We start from the raw sequence: 16,210 nt of genomic DNA on the forward strand, positions 1-16,210 counted from the left end.
AGATACAATGATGACCTTAATTAATGAATAAAAAAATTGATCAGAAATTAAGGAATTGACGCACGTTTTATTCAAATTCGTTAAGGAACAACTAGCCATGTATATGATAAACTGGGGTGTTGGGAGAAGATAAACTGGGGTGTGGTTAAATGGAAGGACTCATTCATCCTTAACCAAAAGTCAAAGGTTTGATTATTGATTTTGGGTATGGAGCAGCCTTAAATCTCTAGGCCAATTGTTCCAGCCAAAAGAGATGTCTACAATTTAACGAGAGGATTAGTCACTCTGCAAACCCTGGATACAAAAAAAAAAAAAAAAAAAAAAAAAAAAAAAAGCCATCTATATGACTAGAAAAACGGATGATCAATTCATGTAATCAAAATATGATAAAGTTGTATATTTCGATTTTCATTATCATGGCTCATCATGATACTACTATAATTATAACTTATATTGACCTAACTTAAGTCAATACACTACAAGAAAAATGCACATAGACAACACTAGAAAGATAACAGTTTTTAAGAAAAGTGTTGTCTTTTGTATAAAAGACAACAGTTTGATCCAAAACCGTTGTCTTTGATGCAACACTTTTGTCAAAGACAACGGTTTTTACTTAACCGTTGTAATAAGTGTGTTGTCTCTGTGCATTTTGTGAAAAGACAACACCACAACGACAACAGTTTTTTAAAACTGTTGTCTATGTGCGTTTTTTTTTAAATAAGACAACGGTTTTTTTTTAACTGTTGTCATTGGTGTGTTGTCTTTAAGCGCACTGGAATACACAACACTAGAAAGACAACAGTTGTTTAAAACCGTTGTCTTTGTGCGGTCTTTTTTTTTAAAAAAAAAGGACAACGGTTTTATTTAACCGTTGTCGTTGGTGTGTTGTCGTTAAGCGTACTCGAATACACAACACTAAAACGACAACGGTTTTATATAACCGTTGTCGTTGCGCGTTCTTTATTTGTTTAAGACAACGGTTTTATTTAACCGTTGTCTTTGGTATATTGTCTTTAAGCGTATTTGAATACACAACACTACAAAGAGAACAGTTTTAAAAACACAGACAAATAAGCAAAGATGCAACAACAAGAGTTGAACCTATGACCTCAAACTTAACAAATAAGCAATTTAACCAACTAAACAACACAAACTCTTATGTTTAAAGGTACAACATCTCGTATATAACTGGGTTGCTTCTGTGTTGTTTGTGAAAACCAAGACAATAATAATTTTAAAAAATAGTTGAAGAATTACCCCCAAGAAGAATAGAACCTAAGACCTTTAACATAATAAACTAAGCTAAACCCACCAAGCCACACCAACACTCATGTATTCAAGCGCAACATCTAGTATATTACGAGTTTGCTTATGTGTTGTCTTTGAGAACCAAGACAATGATTGTATAAAATAGGTTAAAAATGCCACCATAAAGGATAAAACCCAAGACTATTAACATAACAAACAAAGCTAAATCTACCAAGCCACACCAACTCTTATGTATTAAAGTAGTACACCTTATCTTTTACCTATAATTTAACAAAGAAAAAATACAATTCAAAAGTTAATTTAATAGTTCTATTTTTGTTCATATTTAAATATAAAATTATTCACCAAAATTTCAAAGTAAATTCATTAAAGTTTTATTTTCAATTATATTACAATTAAGACCAATCTATGAATTCAACAAAATAATAATAATTATCAAGTATAAAAAACAATATGGGGTGGTGTTCATAATGGTGCGGTATGATGTGTAGGCCGCGGTTAAGGGCGGTATGATAGGGGCCGGGGTTGGTAATCGACTCTTCCGGCTAGCTCATGACTATCAAGGTTAGCTATATGTTGGTAATCGACCCTTCCAGCTAGCGCATGACTAACAAGGTTAGCTATATGTTGGTAATCGACCCTTCCGGCTAGCGCATGACTAACAAGGTTAGCTATATGTTGGTAATCGACCCTTCCGGCTAGCGCATGACTAACAAGGTTAGCTATATGTTGGTAATCGACCCTTCCGGCTAGCGCATGACTAACAAGGTTAGCTATATGTTGGTAATCGACCCTTCTGGCATGCCTGGGACACGTTGAGAATGGATGTAACACCCCGTGTTATGATCCCTAAAACCAATTAATCATTTAACAAATTACCCAAAAGAAAGAATTAAATCACAATAATTAATTAGGAAAGGCCCACCATAGTCCATGGGCCCTTATCCCTCAACCCAATCCTTAGTTCCAAAAGAAATAGAATTAGCAAGCCTATAATATTAGTTCCTAACTAGGACTCCTAAATATATAAATAGTGGGCTTGAGAGGCACCTAGAAACCCCCACCACAATAAACGTTCCACCACCCCAAAGAGCTCCAAGAATCCCCTTAGAAGAAATCAAGAAAGCAAGAAAGCTTAAAGAAAGACCCTTCATAGCCAAGGAATTAATTAAGGCTAAGAGGTAACCCATGTCTCAACAAAACCTATTTTCATAGCTATGATTCCCCTCTTAGGATTTCCCCATATTATTGTGTATTGATGATTTGTGTTATTATTGATGATTGATGGGATAATTCCATGGGTGATCTTGATGATGAAAAGTTCTTGATAATTACGGTGTTCTTGATGATTATATGATGTTCTTGATGATTATATGATGTTCTTGATGATTGTAGGATGTTCCTGACGTTTATATAATATTCTTACTGAATCTTGATATTAGAAGATGAATCGTGACCTTGTTGATTTAAAATTGATTAGAACCCTAGGTTGTATCGTATGGAATTATTCTTGGTATATTGGGTGGGAATTCGCATGATTGGGTGTTTATTATGTTTAGAAAAGCATGACAGGTTATGTGCCGTTTGTTTCCTGATTTTGATCCGTTAATTGTCTACGTGTGTTATCAATTGCGTTTGAAAGTGTCCAAGCATGGTTTCGGGTTCCACAAAGGTTTCCGGGGCGTTTTTGATGAAAAGAGTCAGTGGGGGTAGGGGACCCGCCACCTACCCGCGGCCTCCTTGGGCAACGCCGGCAGCGGGCAGCCGGCGGGCGGGCAGCTGCCCGCCGGGCACCCGCTGCCCGGAATGGCTGCCGCCGGCGGGCAGCCGGCGGGTGAACCCACACACACCGTCTACCCGCTGGTTTGAACCCCAATTGGGGATTTTGGCTTCCCCGTTTGATGTTCCCCCGACCCCCATGGTGTCCCAACGGACTCCGTCTATCGTGCCTATGTCTAGTTTGATTTTCGGGTACCGTTCGTAGGTCGTATGGGTCTTATATATTGCGTGCTAGTTGAATTGGTACCCCGTTGACTTAGGTGAAAGAAGTATGAACCCCTTAGGACTATTCTTAGTATGTGAAGGATCACGCATAGGTTTTCTTATACGTTTTCTCCCCTTTCCCAATGTGTTAATGTGGGTTGCATGTGCTTGCTATGTGTTATGTGTGCATGTTACCCCGACTTAGTTGAGATCAATCGGGCTATACGGGCAGTCGGGTGGGCTGAGAACCATACCGGCTGTTAACCAGGCTGGTAGAGACCGATCAGGTATATAAATATTATATAGGACTAAGATCCACTATACGGGCAGTTGAATGGGTTGAGAACCATCCCAACTGTTAACCAGGCTGGTAGAGACCGGTCAGGTATATAAATATTATATAGGACAGATGTCCACTATACGGGCAGTTGAATGGGTTGAGAACCATCCCAACTGTTAACCAGGCTGGTAGAGACCGGTCAGGTATATAAATATTATATAGGACAGAGGTCCACTATACGGGCAGTTGAATGGGTTGAGAACCATCCCAACTGTCAACCAGGCTGGTTGAGACCGGTCAGGTACATAAACATTATATAGAGCTGCGGCTCATCGGTCGGTTGCAATCGACCCCTCCGTGCTGTGAAACGGGGCAGGGTGTTGCGGGGCCGTGTCAGAGCTATATGCGCTTACCCTCATGTATGGGCATGCGATTGGTCTTGTGGCGCCAACAAAGTGTGCTATGTGATGAAGTATGGATGAGTTGTTGTTATGAGTATCTTGGGGATGAGACTATGAGATTTATACCGGGGATTGTATATGTTGAGTTATGATTATTAATTGTGCTTATCTTATCTGTCTTGCCTGTTGTAATCTGTATATGATCGGTATAACTGCTGTCTGTGCTTAGCCCTATCTGTTGAGTCTATCCCTGTTTTAAAAGCTAGAGTTTGAAGGAGATATCCTCATGTTCAAAATGACTTTTCATATATATATATATATATATATATATATATATATATATATATATATATATATATATATATATATATATATATATATATATATATATATATATATATATATATATATATGTATTGTATTTCAACGCGTTGGAGTGGGTTACCAGCATCTCTCGCTGAACAGATATATTTGGCTTTCAGGCACAGACGAGTAGATAACTGGAGCGCGCTAGAAGCTTGGACGTAACTTAGATAGTTTTTCCCCTTCGGCCTGCGTGCCATGATTTAGTATTGATACTATTTGAGGATATTAGTTAGTTAGCGTGTGCACCTGAGTTCTCTAGCTCAGGTGTGGCATAGCACCCCATACTCTTGTGTTATGTTTTGGGATTTAATGAGATTTCACCTTTATTTTATAAGTTTTAAATATCCTGAAAATCTGGGGTGTTACAGTTGGTATCAGAGCCTAAGTTTGACCCTAGGTTAAGACTCTTATGACCGAACTTTATATATAATAGAAGTTTGTGTGCATACATGTTTGGGAATATAAATTTTATTTGCAAATTATACATAGAGGTCAGATTAGGCGTACGTGATGTGATTTTATTATATGTGAAGGTGTGAATAATGCAATTTTTATATTAATGCACTTATGGTTTTTGTAGTAAAAAAAAAAAAAAAAAAAAAAAAATTTAAACATTTATGAATAATGCACTTTTATGTAATAAATGTTCACTTTTATTTAAAATATAAAATAACTTTTTAGTTGTGAAAATTTGTAAAACTATCACTATATAAATCTAAACTGTTTAACCATTGGCTCTATAACATTGTAGTATCTGTTCATATACTTTCTCAACCTACTGAAACACAAAGAATCAATAACGCCTCCACTAAGGCTTAAACTCACAACCTTCCAAATGGAAGTCCAACCCGGATACCATTAGACCACATAGTCTTGATTAGGATGAACTTATTAATTTTGATTACAATAATAAGTTACAAATCATCCTTAAATATTGAAACTAATTAAATTACTCACAACAAATGTAATAAATTTTGATTCCCAACAATACCACCTCCCGTATATGTGAGTCAAACTCACTATTACATAGAGTTGTCAAACGGACGGATTAGCTCGAAGATCAGTTCATTTGAGTAGGTTTGGCTCGGTCCATTTGATACAATAGGGGGACTAGAGCTAACCTGTTTTATACTACGAACAGGATCAAACTTTAAGTTTTGGTCTAGTCAAGTTTAGCCTATTGGCTTGTGCATTTTTAAAAAAATATAATATGCATATATACTTTAATAGAGTAATGACTATTGAGATTATCACATTAGGAGCTATGACATTTGTTTTATGCCTATTAAATTCTTACATATTTACTATTTAGCTAGTATTGTCTAATTAGTATACTAATTATAATTACTACCTTAAAATATTTTAAAGTTGTAAAATTTTACTTGTTTTAAATTGAAAAAATTACCCTTAATACTTAATATTTAGTAGTTGCAATTTGTAAACTTATTATTATTATTATTATTATTATTATTATTATTATTATTTTGTACGACTGCCCCTGCACAAAGAAACCTATTCATATTAATGGTATTGTATTATTATTATAGATTTCTTTATTTTTTGTAATAATTTTTAAGTTAAATAGTTAAAAATAAATACTCCGTATGTGATCTTTCTAAACTAATTTAGAAGGAATACATAACTTAAATTAGTTGATTTATAATTTTTATTATTTATTAGTTTTAGGACTATATATTATATGACTAAAAAAGTGGATGATCAATTCATGGAATTAAAATATGGTAAAGTTGTACATTATGACTTTCATTAGGGTAACATGTTATAATATGAAATAAGGTAATAATTTGCATGGCTCATCATGATACTACTATAATTATAACTTATATTGACCTAACTTATAAAGTCAATATAGGGTAGAATGAAGTTTGTGTGCATGCATGTTTGAGGATATGAATTCTATGCAAATTATATATATGGGGTTAGATTAGGTGCGAATGTGATTTCATGTGTGAAAGTGCAAATAATACATTTTTATATTAATGTATTTAACGGTTTTTTTTAGCAAAAATTTACACTTTAATGAGTAACGCACTTTTACATAGTAAATGTGAACTTTTATTAAATTTAAAAAAAAAAAAAAAAAAAAAAAAAAAAAAAAAAAAAACAATTGTGAAAACTTGTTAAATTGTCACCATATAAATTCAAATTGGAGTTAATTTTACTTTTGATCCTATAACTATTGGGGTCTTATTAATTTTAATCAATAACTTTCAAAACTGTCAATTTAGTACCTTAACTATTCAATTTTTTTTTTATCAATTTTGGTCACCCCAGTCAAATTGTTGGCCAAAACTCACCGGAAAAAAAAAATTAATAGGTAAATTAAAGAGGGTATTTTAGTCATTTTACTTCTCTTTTCTTTCTTCTTTAAAATACCTTCATTGTTTTACATATTAATATTTTTCGGTGAGTTTTGACTGACAATTTGGCCGAAATGACCAAAATTGATAAAAATTAAATAGTTAAAGTACTAAATTGACAGTTTTAAAAAGCGTGGATTAAAATTAACAAGACCTCAATAGTCATAAGACTAAAAGTGAAATTAACTCAAACAAACTGTTTAATTATAGGGGATAAGAAATTAATTAGAAAATGTTTTCTTGCATGTTGTTTTTCTAATAATTTTTTTATGCACTTAAATGGTCAAAAGTCATACCTTATTAGTTTATACAAAATATTCCTCAAACGGTGTTGTCATTCGTAATCTTTAAATTTTGAGCGTGACAGTATTTTAATTTGTCACGGACTGTATTATACAAGCCAGTGCCTTTTAAAATTTGTTTTCGTTATCGATCTTTAAATTATTTAAATATTTTTAGAATATAATAAACTAATAAACTATTGTTTTTATAAATAAAATATAATAAAATAAAAACTAACAAGATGTTGTATTTGTAGCTATTAAAATTGTTTTTTTTTTCTTTTCCTACTAGCACGAGGATGTCTCGAAAGTAATGATTTGAATTTCACCGAGAATGTATGTATTTTAATTTCCAGCTGCATTACTATAATATATGATATATTACAATTTAAAAATAAAAAGAAAAACAAAATTTTCTTATATACATAATTTTTTTTAAACAATTAGAGGTTTGTCCATGCGGTATTATTTAGAAGTTTTTAAATTTCTTAATAATGGTAAATATTTAATTTAGTAAAGACAATTTGGCTGAAGATTTTATTAGATAATTATTTTATTTGGTGTTTACGTTTTAATATGATATAAATACTGATGACATAAATTAGATTGGTGTGCACTAAGGGGTCGGGATTTAAACCCCTTCTCATATAGAAAAACTAATTTGACCAGTCCAATTTAACCTTTTGTGGCAAGTTCAATTCACATAATAAACCTTTTGTGACAAGTTCAATTCACATAATAATTATGAGGATAATTATAACAGCTGTTACAAATAAATTGAGATTCAGAACGTAGTCATCTTTTACCTCGAGCTCAGCCGAAAGGTCTATGTGCTAGTTTTTTTTTTTTTTTTTTTTTTTTTTTTTTTTTTTTAAGGAAGGAGATATCCTATATACACACTACTTGCCTCAACTAAGGTTCAAACCTATTACCTCCCACTTGGAGGAGTAACCGGGTACTAGTGAATCACACGCCACTTGATTCTACATAGTAGTTTGAGCTGGCCTTTTACAATATATATACATGTGAAAAACTCTAAATATATATATATATATATATATATATATATATATATATATATATATATATATATATATATATATATATATATATATATATATATATATATATATATAGTGAAAGACCCATTATTTTCACATTTACGATTTTTACATTAAAATAAAATAAAAAATTCTGTCCCTTTATTTTATATTCGTTGGATATAATTTACCCATAAATAGTATTTTAAAATAAAAAAATGAATATGTTGAGGCTATATATATATGTTCTGAGTTTACACGCTTGAGTAATTTCACTCTCTTTCCTATCTCTCTTTCTCTGAACAGTACTGCTTTCACTGGTTCAGAGAACAAAGTGTCAATCATTAAAGTTGCATAACGACTTTTTTTTCTCCCCATTCTACCCTTCTTCTCCGACCTCGCCGGAAAATGATTACGTGGCACGATCTATACGTCGTCTTGACGGCGGTGATCCCTCTCTACGTCGCAATGATCTTAGCCTACGGCTCCGTCCGGTGGTGGAAAATCTTCACCCCCGACCAGTGCTCCGGCATAAACCGCTTCGTCGCCATTTTCGCCGTCCCGCTTCTCTCCTTCCACTTCATCGCCGCCAACAACCCGTACGCCATGAACTTCCGGTTCATCGCCGCCGACAGCCTCCAGAAAGTCATCATGCTGGCGGTGCTCGCCGTCTGGGCGAATTTCACCAAGAACGGCAGCCTGGAGTGGAGTATAACCATTTTCTCTCTCTCCACGCTCCCCAATACTTTGGTTATGGGGATCCCGCTGTTGATCGCGATGTACGGCGAATATTCCGGCAGCTTAATGGTGCAGGTGGTGGTGCTTCAGTGCATTATTTGGTATACTTTGTTGCTGTTCTTGTTCGAGTACCGCGGCGCCAAGATGCTGATAATGGAGCAGTTCCCGGAGACGGCGGCGTCGATTGTGGAGTTTAAGGTGGAGTCCGACGTGGTTTCTTTGGACGGTCAGGATTTTTTGGAGACGGACGCGGAGATTGGGAATGATGGGAAGCTTCACGTGACGGTGAGGAAATCTAACGCTTCTAGAAGGTCCTTCGCGATGACTCCCCGGCCGTCGAATCTCACCGGAGCGGAGATTTATAGTTTGAGTACTTCCCGGAATCCTACGCCGAGAGGGTCTAATTTCAACCACAATGATTTCTACTCCATGATGGGGTTTCCCGGCCGGTTATCCAATTTCGGCCCGGCGGATATGTACTCCGTTCAATCCTCCCGGGGCCCCACTCCCCGGCCGTCGAATTTCGAGGAAAATTCCGCTCCCGGACCTCTTGTCAACTCCTCAAAGTTCGGATTTTTCCCCGCCGCCGGCGCTCAACCCGCCGCCGCTTCCTATCCCGCCCCGAACCCAGAAATCGCTTCAATGGCTCCGAAAGGTTCCAAGAAAGAACCGCCGTGTCAACCGCCGGCGCCGGCGGCGCCGGCGCAGTCGCAATCGCTGCAGAGCAAAAGCAGCCATGACGCGAAGGAGCTCCACATGTTCGTGTGGAGCTCGAGCGCGTCGCCGGTATCGGAGGCCGGCGGGCTCCACTTGTTCGGCGGCGGCGCAGATTTCGGGGCAAACGAGCACTCTGGTCGGTCCGATGGAGCCAAAGAAATTAGGATGTTAGTCGCGGATCATCCTCAAAACGGGGAAACCAAACGTAAGTTTACATTAAAAACATAATTTTTTGTGGGATTTAAGTTTGAATTTTTAAATCATTAATTTGTTTGGTGTTTATATATATAATTGAAGCCATTACGCAAAGTGGGGACTTTGGAATGGAAGACTACGCCTTCGGCAAAGATGGGGAAGAGAAAGGCGAAAGGGACGTGGCCGCCGCGGCACTGTCCAAACTGGGATCCACCTCCCCCGGAAACCCGCCGGAAAATCAAGACTCCGGCGCCAGAAAACAGATGCCTCCGGCCAGCGTCATGACCCGTCTCATCTTAATCATGGTTTGGCGCAAGCTTATCCGAAACCCCAACACGTATTCCAGCCTCATTGGTCTCATTTGGTCACTAGTTGAGTACCGGTAAGCTAATCACGGATTAAACAATTCCATTTGTCCCACTTTTTTCCAACATTTTAATTTCTTTTCAATTTGGTTTTGGCTAAAGTTTCATTTTTGATTACTTACATTTTGGTTCCTTTGTCTCTCTCTCTCTCCTCTCTCTCTCTCTATATGTATATATATACGCAGCTGGGATGTTCACATGCCTAAAATCATAGAGAAGTCCATCTCCATCCTCTCTGATGCTGGCCTTGGAATGGCCATGTTTAGCTTAGGTATGCAAACTTCATAATTTACAACTATAATAGTCACCCATATTTTTTTACATGAAATACAACTATATATATACTTTTGAAATCGTACCAGATACTATAAGAACAAAAGTTAATAATATCTAAAGGCAACTCCGATTATTTTAGTCAAACTGGCAACTGATCCAATTAAGGGGAAAAATATAAAATACTGGTTATATTGGTTCACGACCACTCACACCAATTAAGCTGATTTTTTTTTGTTTACTTTCTTTTGGTCTTTTACTGTTTAGAATCACGATAATTAAATATTTTTAATAACAATTAGTTACTAAAATTTCAAACTAAAACCTTTTCTACTTAAAGTATCTAAGTGGTTATGTAATTGTCATCGTATTTCAATAATGTTGACAATTCATTTTTGAAAAATACTACAATAATAATCAACTCGATTAAAATAATTGGATTCGCGACACGTGGGCCCGGAGGTCGATGTCGTTAGTGGTCCGTTGATAGCCTTGCTCTAGTGCGTGTACTGTTTATTAAAAGGCAGTTGAAATTTAATTGAAGAAAAAGAAAAATTATATATTTTTCATGTTTTAATGATTGGGTTATTATTATTGTTCATTTGAAGGTCTGTTCATGGCGCTTCAGCCAAGGATAATCGCCTGTGGGAACACGGTGGCCACCTTCGCCATGGCGGTGAGGTTCCTCACCGGCCCGGCGGTCATGGCGGCCGCTTCCATTGCCGTTGGTCTCCGTGGTACCCTCCTACATGTCGCTATTGTACAGGTAATTATTAAGTTATAAGGTGTGACAATTTTTTTTAGGACAAATGACAAAATTTAATGTTTCCTCTATTTATTGTTGCACTGCTGGGTCACTATAGGCCGGCCAGCTGCTCAGAATTGATTTTGTCCCAAAAATAATTATATTCTTCACATTCATTTCTCAAAAATTTAATGTTTTTTGGTCACATCTTATATAGTACTAATCATTGTATATATATGTACATGTTTATGTATCTTCAAATCTTCAATTATAGGCTGCTTTGCCACAAGGGATTGTCCCATTTGTGTTTGCTAAGGAGTACAATGTCCATCCTGCAATTCTCAGCACTGCGTAAGTTTTGTTAATATTATAATCTTTTCGGGAGAATTGATCAAATTTTTAAACGATTCATTTTTTTTTTTTTTCTGTAATGTACTAACACAACCACATTATTTTTCAAATTACAGGGTTATTTTCGGAATGCTGATAGCGTTACCGATCACATTAGTATACTATATTATTATGGGATTATAGATATCCGAGTTAAAAGGAGCTTCTATGATCTGAGAAATGGAGAAACTCAAAAGTTGTGAACATGCATGCAAAAAGCTTTGTGATCTTGAATGTCAATGGCTTCATGGATGGATAGTATACTATATACTAACTGCATATAATGGGAGAGAAAAAGATGACATCTTAGCAATGAAGAGAAAAAAATAATAATAATAATAATAATTAATATAATAATTAATATAATTAAGAATGCAGCCTCCAAAAACCATGGAATTTTGACTAAGTTGAAGAAGCTGAGGGCCTTACTGTTGTAATTGGAGCAGACATTTCTTATTGGATTTTCAACAATGGAGGAAAGCAAATGAAGATTATTAGTAAATGGGAGACAAGAAGGGAGGAGCCATACAAGGAAGCAAAGGGTGATCATAATCATCATTATCATCATCATACTTTTATTTGAATTTCTCTTGCTCATCATCTCAAGCTAGTATATGTAAAGTGTTAATTTGAAAATTTCTTCCCTAGTTTTGAATATTGAAATGAGATTGATTTTGACTTCTCTGATTGATTGTCGGTAAAAAGAGTAGAAACATATGGTAACCACCTTCAATTATTGGTGATTGGTCGATCGGTTAGATTAATTAGCTTCTTAATTAGTGTTATGCACATTAATGCAAATATCATCTCTAATTTTTCCACACCATTGCCAAGCTAATCACATAGTCGTTACTATATTGGTTCTTTACTATGACTCACTACTCGAAATTATGGAATTTTCGACCACCTGAAAGTGATCTTAAATCAAATTAAAAGCAAAAAGTGGTCAAAAATAGCAGCAAAGGTTTTTCCGGATATCAAAAGTGGTCGGAAACAAGGCTTTCAACTTGATTTAAGATCACTTTCAGGTGGTCGGAAATTTCAAAAAATTTCCAATAGTAACTTCATGTTAGTACGTTCACAACCCACTTGACAATAATTGAGGAACTAATATAATTTAGCAATCATGTGAAATAAGTAAGTATATTTTGCATTTGCATAATAGCGATATATAGACCAAATTAACCAATTGTCTATAATTAAGCGAATAAAATGTATTTTTCGTCGCAATTTTTCTTTAGGGTATGTAAAGATTAGGCATGCAGAAACTTAATAAATCTCCATGTTATTAGAACTTTTTCAAGGAGAAGCTAAGACACCTCCAATAGTAATATTTTCAGTCAAATTTAAATTTATGTTCATTATATTGGAAGCCACTATCATTGTAATAGTAGTACGTATTGTTTGAATATAATAATAATTGATGCATACATACGTACATATAAATGTTAATTATATATATTCTTCAAGTCTAACAACACTATAATTAAATATTTAGTGCTAAAAATGTACTCTACTTTAAGCTCAATAAACATTATAATGCCAAATATATTAAACATAACACCCGAGCACATGGTGTTAGATGATCATGATATATGTGCTAATTTAATTAGCACTTTACCTCCAAAGCATAGTTTATGATATAAAATCTTAATTGGAATTTTGTTACACAGTAGTTGAAGTTCCACTTATCACCAAGCATATGATATAAAATTCAATCAAGTATAGTTTACCTTTCACATGTAATTTGCGGGGTATTACACAGGAGCGCAGTTTACGCAATACATATCCTCAAATACTACGTGATTGCATGTTTCCCTCGTCAATTAAAAAAAAATTAATTAAACATTGAGTCACTTAACACTATTAGGAATAATTGTAAATTGATAGATTTTTATGATGTTATTAGGGTTGAAGTTTAATTTGTAAAATTTACTTTTTTCCTTATTTTTCAGCAACTCACAAGTGTTGATCTATCTAAATGAATGAATTAGATCAGTCTTCACTTTTTACCTAAGAACTTAATTGTTCTCATATATATATATATATATATATATATATATATATATATATATATATATATATATATATATATATATATATATACACACACACACACACACACACGTGTGTGTGTGTGTGGTGGGGGAGAATAGTTCAAATGAGAACAACTCCTCATGTAAAAAAAGTAAAGACTAATCTCAGCCGCCCATCAAGATTTATCAATGGTTGATAATTTTAATACAAAAAAAAAAATGATGTCAATTTTATAATTATTTTCAAGTTTACAATATTTATGAAACTAAATCTTCTCTTTTCGTCATTATTTTTTTAATAATCATTAATCGTTAACTTATATATCTATATAGATTTATATGGGAGCATATTCTCATCTTAACCCTTTTATACAAGAGGGAGAGACTGCGTCCGAGGATTGGTTGGACTTTGAAGGAACGTTATGGTGTGAGCACGTGTCCACCTTGTAATGTGAGCACGTGCCCACCTTGCAAGGTGGGCACTGCACGATTCCATATCCATAAGTTCTATACTGTAGATTCATAATTTCTATGTTGTACATCCATAATTTCTATACTGTAGACTCATAAAATTTATACTTTAGATTCATAATTTCTAAACCGTGAATTCATAATTTAAATATATTAGATTCATAATTTCTATACAGTAGATTCATAATTTCTATACTGCAGATTCATAATATCTGTACTATAGATTCATAATTTCTGTACTGTAAATTCATAATTTCTAAATTGTATAGTTATCAAATTATGAACATATAGTTCTCTGATTTGTGATAATAGAATTCAACAATTGGAATCTACAGTATAGAAATTATGGATATGGAATCATGTCCACCTTGCAAGGTGGGCACATGCTCACAGCATAATTTGCCGACTTTGAAAGCAAATTATATTTCTGCTTCTTGCGCCAAGCACTTTGTGTTTAGATGGCATATAGTGACCTCTCCCATGTGGGAGGTCAAAAAAAATATTTCTGGTTCTTGCTTATGCCTTAGTGGGAGGCTTTTCTTAATTTTCTTTCTTTTTATTTTTAAAAAAATATTTTTCGTCACAAACAAGAAGTTGGCTTTGGTTGGGGCTTGAGAGAAACGTGGGATATATAAAAGAAAGCCGAATTAATTAAAGACATAAGTCAAAAAGTAGTAGTATTGGACATTTGGACGGTGTGGTTGGAATCCCATGAAAATTAAACTTGGGATAAAGATATTTAATACCCTTTATAATAAAGTAACAAACAAGTTGATTTGTGAATGAAAATGCTAACTCTGTTATAGAGTATACACTTTTGTCACTTAGCTCTTATTAACTGTATGAAAGAAAAAGAAAATAAAGAAAAGTATTTTTTTCAACGATTAATAGTTAATCGTCACATCAAAGAACATGGAGTATAATTTTAAAATGTGTAATATAATTCTTTCTGAAAGTTTGATTTTAAAATTGTAAGACTATCAATTGACAAGAAAAGAAAAAACTTAAGACAGAAATTATAATGTCTTCTCCAAAATTATATTTGAATTAAATTTTTAGTTCTCCACTATTAAATTCAATAAAAGTGTCAGATCAAGCGGTTATCACTATGTCATATGGTATATATAGCTAAAAGCAAAGGTGTAATTTTTTTTTCTTATACTTGTATAACAGTTAACACCATGTTTCGATGACAGGTTGTTGTGCTCGACCTTCTGAGCCTCTATCCAACAATTTTTCAAACTCGTGACATGCTCTAATACCAATTCTTAGGATTAATCGTTTACCATTATGTCAAAAGTTATGAGTGTTATTGTAAAGTGTTTACCATTACGTCAAATGGTATAGCTAATAGTGAATGTTCAACTTTAATTTATTTTCTTATATTTACATAGCAATTAATGCCACATTTTGATGACAGGGTGCTGGATTATTTGGCCCTCGAAGCTTCCGCTAACAAAACTTTAATGTCTTTATGCATTGTAGCTGTTTTGTATGAAAGCTAATTAAAATCTACCTTAATTTAGTTTTGTTTTTAATGTCTTTATGCATTGTATAAGACATTTAACAAAAGATTTTTCTGTGTTAACAAAGAAATTATAGTAATGATCGGACAAACTTTTATTATTACCTCTTTTAACCTGTCTAAATTAACTAATTGTATTTTTATTTTGTTGAGTCTGAATAAATTAACATAATATATATTCTTATTTTATTAATTAATATAACCATGAATTGAAGAAATAAGTAAATTATAAAAAAAAAAAAAAAAAAAAAAAAAAAAAAAAGGAATAAGGTTCAAATTAGCCACTAAACGTAACCTGAAAATGCAAGTAGGCCACTGAACGAACAAAAAGTGCAATTAGGCCACTGAACACTCCAAAAACGGGCAATTAGGCCACTGAACTCTCCAAACGTAAACAATTTCACCGGATAGCAGGTTACCTGCTTACGTGGCAGCTGAGTTGGCATTTTTAATAATTTTTAATAACTAATTTTAATAATAAATTTTATAAAAAATTGAAAAAAAATAAAATAAAAAATAAAATAAAGTCGTTTTTATTTTTTAAATTTTTTTTAAATTAAAATTTATTATTAAAATTTATTATTAAAATTTATTAAAAATGATTTAAAATTTATTAAAAATGCCAACTCAGCTACCATGTAAGCAGATAACCTGCTAAAATTGAGGGTAACCTGCTATCAGGTGAAATTGTACATTTTTGAAGTGTTCAGTGACCTAATTGCACTTTTTCTTCGTTCAATGGCCTAATTGC

The 16,210-nt window shown here is 33.9% G+C and overlaps 1 protein-coding gene across 1 annotated transcript; it reads left to right on the forward strand.

The window, feature by feature from the left end:
* Positions 1-8,260: 8,260 nt before the first annotated feature.
* Positions 8,261-12,111, forward strand: LOC109156809 (auxin efflux carrier component 7-like). The gene is made up of 6 exons (XM_019304661.1): positions 8,261-9,664; positions 9,757-10,036; positions 10,205-10,290; positions 10,901-11,058; positions 11,312-11,388; positions 11,505-12,111. The coding sequence occupies exons 1-6, from the start codon at positions 8,413-8,415 to the stop codon at positions 11,569-11,571; spliced, it is 1,920 nt and encodes a 639-aa protein (XP_019160206.1). The 5' UTR covers positions 8,261-8,412; the 3' UTR covers positions 11,572-12,111.
* Positions 12,112-16,210: the final 4,099 nt, after the last annotated feature.

This window comes from Ipomoea nil, unplaced genomic scaffold, assembly GCF_001879475.1.
Source record: "Ipomoea nil cultivar Tokyo-kokei standard unplaced genomic scaffold, Asagao_1.1 scaffold2759, whole genome shotgun sequence".
Lineage (NCBI taxonomy): Eukaryota > Viridiplantae > Streptophyta > Magnoliopsida > Solanales > Convolvulaceae > Ipomoea > Ipomoea nil.

Bases quoted from the DNA above. Each gene is read 5' to 3' on its own strand.
- LOC109156809 (XM_019304661.1), top strand. From the start codon at position 8,413: ATGATTACGTGGCACGATCTATACGTCGTCTTGACGGCGGTGATCCCT. The intron at 10,037-10,204 runs GTAAGCTAATCA...ATATATACGCAG, and splicing joins TGGTCACTAGTTGAGTACCG to CTGGGATGTTCACATGCCTA. The intron at 11,059-11,311 runs GTAATTATTAAG...CTTCAATTATAG, and splicing joins TACATGTCGCTATTGTACAG to GCTGCTTTGCCACAAGGGAT.